Source organism: Ceratotherium simum, chromosome 9, assembly GCF_057802395.1.
Source record: "Ceratotherium simum simum isolate JZ-2026a chromosome 9, ASM5780239v1, whole genome shotgun sequence".
Lineage (NCBI taxonomy): Eukaryota > Metazoa > Chordata > Mammalia > Perissodactyla > Rhinocerotidae > Ceratotherium > Ceratotherium simum.
Window position 1 is genome coordinate 406587 of NC_141908.1, and position 8971 is coordinate 415557.

Consider the following 8971-nt stretch of genomic DNA (forward strand, 5'->3'; position numbering starts at 1 on the left):
AGATTGAGTCTCGCCTCCCCGAACAGATGCAACAGTCCTGGAGGGCAGTGCATGTGTCTTCCCCTCCGTTTGATGGCTGCCTGTGTCCGGCCCAAGAGGCAGGCCTGGGTTTCCCTTTGAGCTTTGCCTCTTAGATGAAGGAGGCAACTTATTTATTGAATCCTCTGCTCCATCCACTCAGAAGGGCCATGATACTTCCCATAAAGATGTGGTGCTATTTGTAGAGTGCCTGGGCCTGGAAATGGGAGTCTGATTGGCAGGCGAGCTCTGAAAGGATGCTTAGGCAAGTTGAGAGGTCACAGGTGAGGAGCACCAGACCCCAGTCTGCTCTCAGTTTGGCTCCTACTTTGTGCCTTGAGGCATGTGACTTAACTCCTCTGGGTATCAGTTCTCTATAAAGGCTGAAGCAGTGAGCATGGGCCAGGCTGTCCCATCTCCCTCTCCCCTGCCTCCTTGGAGGACCAAAGTTTAGATGTCAGAGTTCAGCTCCAGCACCACTGTTAGGGAAGGGTAGGCAGGGGTCTTCTAGAACCATAGCCTCCATCTTGGATGCTAAGTGCCTCCTGCTTTCCTCCACAGCAGCTGGGAGCACTGGCAGCATGGAGCTAAAGAGAGGAAAGACTTTCATCAAATCCGGACTGCAGATTTCCCATGAGAAACCCCTAGACCCAGCAGCCACTGTCCTGGCCAGGGAGGATGCAGGCCCCTGGTCAGTCTCATCTGGAGGGCAGCAGCAGCCCCACGGTGAGAAGGACCCCCAGGTCAGTCCCAGCACCCAAGGATATGACAGATGCTCCAACAAAGGGGCACAGCCGGACCCTGATGCGGGGGCCGCAGCGCTCTGTGGGGCCACCTTCAAACTGGTGCGGAAGAGCAAGACTCAAGACAGTGTGTCCGGGGCAGGCCAGGCGGCCACAGCTACAGGGAAGCTGGTGGGCAGCGCGAGCTTCCCAGGGCCCTCTGGCAGCCAGCGCATGATTGACTACCGCCACTTTGTGCCCCAGATGCCCTTTGTGCCGGCCGTGGCCAAGAGCATCCCAAGGAAGAGAATTTCCCTGAAACGACCCAAGAAGTGCTTTCGGAACATATTCCACATTCGCAGAAACAAGACTGAGAACTTGGCCTCACTGGTGACCAGCGGGAAGAGCCTGTCCTCCCCTGGGGGCCCGTCAGAGGCTGGAGGGCAGCGAGGCAAAGCCTTATTCCCCTGGGGCGAGGGGCTGGGGCCGGATGGCCTGTGCCAGGACCTCTCTGACAGCGAGCTCTTGCCTGACTCTTCCTTTGACCTCTGCAGGGCCCTGTGTGAGGACGTGGCCTCACTCAAGAGCTTTGACTCACTCACAGGCTGCGGGGAGATCTTTGCAGATGAGAGCTCAGTGCCATCTCTGGAGCTGAACGAGGGCCTGGAGAGCCCAGCTGGAGCATCGCAAGCCCTTGAGAGCAAGGTTCCCAGGGGCCCCTTCCAGGGCAGCGTGGAGAGGCTGGCTTCGCCTGCCCAGCACGAGGTGTCTGACTTCGCCACATTCTGGGAGAGTGTGAATCAGTCGGTGGAGCAGCAGCAGCGCGCCCTCCTGGGCCCTTGGCTGGGGGGTCCCCAGGGGACAGACACAGATCAGCCCAAACTGGACGCAGCTGGGCTCGCTGAGCTCCCTCTGTGCCCCTGCAGGGACCCCCACAGTGGCTCCAAAGCCAGCTCCATAGACACAGGCACCCCCAAGAGCGAGCAGCCAGAATCCGTGTCCACGAGTGATGAGGGCTACTATGACTCTTTCTCACCAGGCCTTGAGGAGGACAGGAAGGAGGCTCCGAGCCCAGGCATGCCTGCAGCCACCTTCCCCCGGGACACCTACAGTGGAGACGCCCTCTATGAGCTCTTCTGTGACCCCCGTGTGGGCCCTGTTGGCCCGAGCCTGGATGATGACCTGTGCGTATCCGAGAGTCTGTCAGGGCCAGCACTGGGGGCACCACTCTCCATGTGCAGCTTCCACGTTGGGGCAGAGGAGAACTTGGCCCCAGCGCCAGGCCCAGACCTGCTCAGCCAGGGCTTCTTGCAAAGCTCCTGGAAGGGCAAGGAATGCCTGCTGAAGCTCTGTGACACCGAGCTCGCCATCACCATGGGCATTGTCAACTGGCTCCGCCGTGGCCCCGAGCCCCGCACTCCACCTGCCTCGGCCCCTGGGGAGCCCACAACCCCACCCGGGGGACTGGTGGAGAAGCTGGGAGCTGACTCTGAGGAGAAGGGCCCAGGTCCAGCGAAGCTGGAGGACAAGGGGGCCCGGGCCTTGGATGCAGGTAGGACCACCGTGGTCTCAGCAACCGGCAGGCAGGAGCTGTGGGCACATTCAGGTACCAAGGGCCTGCTTGCTGGAGAGAGTGAGGGTCTAGCAGGGGCCAAGCAGGGGGCCAGCTCCCTGTCCAAGGACCTGTCTCTGGAGTGTGTGCAGGTCTCTGGGGAAGAAGGGACACGAGGCTGCCCTGAAGGCTCATTCTCTTCTGTGGAGTCTGCAGCCTCTGCAACAATAGACACTTCCAGTAAAAACAAGGTCCCAAATCCCTCAGCCTGGCCTGGCTCCCAGGAGCCCAGACCACTTGGGAACCTGGGGTGTTTCCGAGGTCCATGGAGGCCAGGACTTGGTGGAAGCACTCTGGATGCAGAGCCCACCCTGACAGGCTGTGTGGCCCAGGTGGCAGCCCTGCAGATCCGCCCAGACTGCCAGCCCCCTGCTGCACAGCCCTCAAGGCGGGACATGGGCAGTGGGCTCTGCGGGCAGCCTCAGCCTAGGGGCCCTGACGTTCTGCAGCAGAAACAGCCTAACAGCTTTCCTAGCATGGCTGCCATCTGCGTCCTGCCCTCCCTGGCCAGCCCACTCTACAGCCCACAGGACCAGAGGTGCCTAGGCTGTGTCCTGGACCTGAGCCGGCTCAGGGTGGAGCCCAGCAGGCTGCATGCCCAGACCAGTGCCTCTGTGAAGGACGAGACTCTGCAGCTCAGCACGAGGGCAGTGGAGCAGGCAGCACACAGAGGTCAGCTGGACTCATAGCCCCACTCAGCCCCTGCTGCCTGGCTGAGCCCCTGCGGCCACCTGTCTCACTTCCGACAGCCAGCGGGAGAGGCCTCCTCTGCAAGTGCTCCAGAAAGCCGCTGCAGCTTCCTGGCCCACGAGGGCCTCCTCTGCAACCAGCCGGAAGTGGGGCCTCAGGCCAGCCGTGGCTGAGCCCCACCTGTAGGATGCTTTCACACTTGCCGGGAGCTGTGTCTTTGTGGTCACATTCAGGAGAATCTAAGACCCAAATTTCCATCCTTTGTCTCTGATGTGAGAACTCTGTTGGGATGAGGGGGTGGCAGGACTCAGGCAAGCAGGGCAGGGCATTTTAATGTGGAGCATCCGTGCTTGAACCCAGCAGCTCAGCCAGAAGAGGTACAAGGCAGCCCAAGGCTGAGGACAGTTGCAAAGCTGCCAGTGCTCTCCAAATGTGACTCACTGATTTCCCCACAAGGAAAGGAAGAGTTCAGTCCCTGGGGCTGCCAGTGAAGTGGCCGTACGTGGCTGCTCCTCGCACAGCATGTCAGAGAGAGGAGCTCAGGCTTGAGACTGATGGGAAGGAAATGGTATATGTAAACCAGAAGTAGAGCAAGCCAGTAAGTCTGCACAGGGGTTGAGAATAATAAGTGTTTGAGTGGGGGTCCGGGGCTCAGGGTGGGAGGCTGAGAGTGGCAGACAGGGGACGGAGGGCTGCAGATGAGCTCAGGAATGCCCACGGGCCCCCTGCAACCTGCTCTCCACCCAGAACAAGCAGCCACAACGTACTGGGGCTGAGGGCTTCTCGGCGGGAACAAGAAGCAGGGCCAGCCCTGTCTCAGCAAGAGCCTTGGACCAGTAGACACCATGATTACTGTGCAACCAGGGCTGGCCAGACCCTGGGGACCCTGGTCCATGGGTTCTGGTGAATCCCCTGTCACAAATCATCCCATACAAACAATAATTTCTCCCAATATGCACTCTCTAACTGAGCCATGGATGGCAAAATGCTCTTTGGGAAGAAGCTGATTGATTCTCCACAACTCTGCCATTCTCGCCCTTCCACACTGTTAGCATCCCTGCCTCCCCCTTTAGGAAAACTCACCTCTGAGTGGCCTGTACACCCTAAACCAGAGAAGGCACAGCACTTGCACAGCACCAACACTCAGAACTGTGGAGGGAGAAGGTGGCCTGGGACTCAGGAAGGTCAGAGGTCCTGTCTGGTCAGCATCAGGACAGCAGGTGCAGCGACAGACCGCCCATCAAGGTTCTCTATGGTTAGGTCCTGCCTCAGCTGACCAGCTGCAGTGAGGTGCCAAGGACAGATGGGATGCCACAGGCAGCTAGGAAACAGTGTCTGCAGGGAAGGCCAGCATAGAAAAGGTGTCAGGTGGTGGGGGAGGAATTCCAGACAGAGGGGTGCAGTCTGGCCGCTGACCCCTGCTGGTGCCTCTCCCAACTGTCTGAGGCTTCATTTCAGGCTAGAAAATGCACCATGGCCCTTGTTAACAACTGCTCGCTGGGGCCTACTGTGTGCAGGACACAGGCCACACATTGTAGGTTCAAAAGGGCCTGGCGAGGCTCCTGACCAGGCCCTTCCAGACCTGGCACACTGAGGAAGGTCAGGGCCAGCCCTCCCGGAAAGGCACACTTGACCTTCACCAACGACCAGGACGGTGCTGTTGAGCCTCGCTGCGAGCAGTTACGCACAGAACAGCTCACCCTGAGCGCATTTGTTCTCCTCGTTTCTCAGGCGTGGGAACGAGGCACGACTGCCGATGCAGCCTGCTCATGGACACACACAACGAGCATGCAGCATTGGTGCCGTGTGAGTCCCAGCCCCTGGTCCAAAGGCCGGGCTCCTCGCCAGGCTCTGGAACTTCTCTTGCTGATCTCCTGCAGTGAACGCCCCTCAAACCTTCATTCAGCACTTCTTTCAAGGTGAAGGTGTCTGAGCACCTCTGGATGCCAGCCGACTGTCTCCCTGGAAGAGGCTGAGGGCCAGGCGGGTTCCCTGTTGCTCTGTGCCGCCCCTGAGCAGAGCACGCGCTCAGTCAACACTTGTGGAAACAGTGAAATGTCAGAGGTTGCGCATGGTTTTCTGATTTCTTCCTCATGACCAGCCTGTGTCTGGAGAGAGGAGAGTTCGGGTTTTACTTGGCGGAAGTTCCGAGGGAGCATTTCCTGGATGTGACCTGGTGACTGGTGGTGATGGGGGAGAACCCAGCCAGACCCGGGAGCACTGGGAAGGGCAGGAACCAAGGTGGTCCAGGCACGGTCAGGAGGGGCCTAGGGTCAGGATGGCAGGACCACAGGGGACCCAGAACCCAGAGGCCATGGTGAGGCATGGTCTGCAGTGACCCGGCAGCAGGACAGCAGAAACAAGGAACTGTGGCCATGCCTATCTAGGAAAAACCACTGGCCCAGTGGTTTCCATTTGGGGAGCATCTTAAGCAATCCCTGCACCCCAGAGATTCTCACTCTTGGTACTCTGGGAGGAGCTCCCAGCAGTACCTGCTGGGCGCCTTGCTGGGAGAGTGGAGGAGGGTGGTATGACCTTCCTCTTGCGTCCAGTGGGTCTGAGCCTCCCTCAGCCCGTCTCGCTCTCTGCACCCACCCCAAAGGCTGCCCTCCCTTGCAAGAGCAGTCCAGGCAGGCCTCAAGGACGTCCTCGAGGAGACCCATTGAGGGGAAATGCCAGCTCCTGGGACAGGTGCCCAACGTGTGCTGGGAGAGAAGAGGCCCTGTGGGGGCATTTTCAGAACACTGCTCGTGTCTAACCCTCTCATTCACACGTGGCTGTAGAGGTTATAGGATATTTTTCCCATGGAAAGTAACATCCTGTGAAGTAGGTCCCATTGTCCCAGCTCACAGCTGTCCCACAGAGCCTGAGTGACTCCCCAGGGTCACACAGTGGTAAGTGGGGGGCTGGAGTTCACCATGGGGCCTGTGCTCTGTGCCTTCCAACCTTCTGAGGTTGCTCTGGGAACTGGGAGATGCTGGGAGGGAGCTGGGCAGCCTCTCAGACTGGTCTAACAGTGGGGGAGGCCTGGGGCCTACAGCAGGGTGGCCCGGGGTGGACCAGGAGGCCGGGGAAAAGAGCGGGAAGGAGATGCTGAGAGGAGAAGGGGTGGCTGGGGGAGAACCTGAGAACTACACTGGGGGTGCCTCTTACCTTTCCTGGTTTCTTATTTTATTTCATTTTTTATGGAATGGGGATAAATACACAGGATAAAAAACGCAAAAGGCACAGAAAACAATGAAAAGTGAGTCTCCTTCCTTTCTGCTTTACTCCTCTGTGGTTTGGTTACAAATTCCCACTCACCACCACAATCTGCACAGTGCGAGTGCAGAGCTCCCTCTCCCTACTTCTGAGCACAGGGTGGGGCCTCAGACCCTTCCACGCCCACAACACAGACACATGGGAGTGTTAATCTTTCTCTGCTGCATACAGTGGCACAGACATCTTCTTAGTAGGCACCAGCAGCAGGCATTGCTCCATTGTCTTGAACACTGCACAGCAGTCTCCTATGGATAGCAATTAATTTAAATACTCCCCTGTTGATGGATATTCAAATTATTTCCCATTTCTGTTGTTACAAATAATGCTGCACTCATTCCTTTATTCTCCTAAATATTCACTATTAAAGTCCTCCTCAAAACTGTAAAAATGAAACTTACCTCAACAATGAAAAGGTGCATTTTTTAGATGAACAACGCATCTTGCTTTCTTGCCCCTGCCCCACTGCCCAGCTGCCTTGAGGCCCTGATGTTAATGGGCTGGGCTCCATGCTGATACAGATATATCACACAGCCCCATATTTGGGAGGGGAAAGGTGTTTTTTTGTTATTACTTGTAAGACCTTGGAAGTGTTATTCCCATCCTTACAACAAGAAAAATCTGGACAAATTGAAAATCAGTGACTTTTCCTGACCTGTCAGAGAACTGAGGTCACAGGGCAAACGACTCCATGAAACCTGGAGAGGCAGGCGCCCAGAGAAACATAGCAACCAAGACCTGGAGCAGAAGCTGTGAGATGCCAAAAGCTGGTAGGAACAGTGAAAGAGTAATTTTGACGAATTGTTGCAGGCTGGTTAAGGCTAGGGAGATGGACAGTAAAAAGGAGGCCTACACCTTCATAGGCTTTTCCTCCAGGAATCACACTACACCTTCATGGTGAGGATAAAGATCCCCTCACGGGCCTGGTAGAGGGAGAGGAAGAGAAGCCAGACCCTTCTCCCTAATAGGCCTACCTCACAGGGGACGGACTTCTCCAGAGGGCTATTCTGAACCCTTTTCAAGCTGAAGGAAGGGAACTCCACCCACTCTAGTCCTCTCCAGCCTTCCTGTCTCAGTAAGGAAAACAAACAAATAAGTAGTGTAAGTGATAGTCAACCAGAGAGGACTTCAAGAAAATAGAGTGGAAACTAGGCTGCAAGGGACTATGGCTTCTGCAGGTTTGACCCTGCCCCTGAGACACAGGCTCACAAAAGACTGAGACCTAATTAGAAGCTTAGAAGAGAAGGGAATATCCCTCCCCTCCCCACCCCACTCACTCTTCCTATCACCACAGTAATAAGCCTCCCGCAATAAGAACAGTGGGTCACAGCTAAAAGACCTACAAGACAAAGATTCTCTTTAAGGCCCAAAACAAAGGGAAGCCACAAGGAAAAGAGACAAAAAAGTGAGCCCACTGGAGTAATATGAAGCTACTGGTGCCACAGCTATGGTAAATATGAAAACAGCCCAACTCTTAGCCAGAGTAACATAAATCCTCCCACTAGAAGCCTATTTACCTCAGTAGCTATTGCCCTATACAACATGTCTGGCTTTCCACAAAAAATTATAGAGCCTGCTAAAGGTAAGAAGAAACAAAGTCTGAAAGACAAAGCATTCATCAGAACCAGACTCACAGATGCTGGGATTATCAGATAAAGATTATAAAATGAGTATGATTAACATGTTAAGAGCTCTAATGAAAAAAAGTAGACAACATGCAAGAACAGGTGGTAATATAAGCTGACAGGAAGAATTCTAAGAAAGAAAGAAAAGGGAAATGCTAGAAATCAAAAACACTGTAACAGAAATGAAGAATTCCTTTGATGGGGTCATCAGTAGACTCAACATGGCTGAGGAAAGAATCAGGGAGCTTTATTACAAAATACCTTCAGACAAATGAAAATGAAACTCAACACACCACAACTCATGGGATGCAGAGAAAGCAGCAGAAGAGAGAAACATATCTGTAATGTGTACATGAAGAAAGAAGAAAGATCTCAAATCAATAACCTAACTTTACACCTTAAAGAACTAGAAAAAGAAGAGAAAACTAACCCAAAGCCATCAGAGGGAAGGAAATAGTAAAGCTTGAGTGGAGATTTAAAAAAATGGAGAATGGAAAAACAATAGAAAAAAGTCAACAAGACCAAAAGTTAGTTATTTGAAAATATCAACTAAATTGACAAATCTTTAGCTAGATTGAGAAAAAAAGAGAGAAGACTCAAAGTACTAATATCAGAAATGAAAGTGGGGATATTACTACCAATTTTACAAAAGTAAAAAGGATTATAAGATAATGCTATAAACATTACATGTCAACTAATTGGATAACCCAGATGAAATGGACAAATTCCTAGAAACATATATCAATCAAAACTGAGTCATGAAGAAATAGAAAATATAGATAGACCTATAACTAGTAAGGAGATTGAATTAGTAGTCAAAAATCTCCCAACAAAGAAAATCCCCAGACAAGATGACTTCACTGGTGAATTCCACTAAACATTTAAAGAAAATTTAACACCAATCCTTCTCAAACTCTTCCAAAAAAAATGAAAAGTTGAGAACCCTTCCTAACTCATTCCATGAGGCCAGCACTGCCCTGATATCAAAGCCAAAGACACTACAAGAAAACTATACACCAATATTTCTCATGAATATATAGATACAA

General features: G+C 53.6%; 1 protein-coding gene across 1 annotated transcript; it reads left to right on the forward strand.

The window, feature by feature from the left end:
* Positions 1–598: 598 nt before the first annotated feature.
* On the forward strand, positions 599–3055 carry AMER3 (APC membrane recruitment protein 3). Its single transcript, XM_014782535.2, has one exon. It carries the CDS (start codon positions 600–602, stop codon positions 3039–3041), a length of 2442 nt encoding a protein of 813 aa, XP_014638021.2. The 5' UTR covers position 599; the 3' UTR covers positions 3042–3055.
* Positions 3056–8971: the final 5916 nt, after the last annotated feature.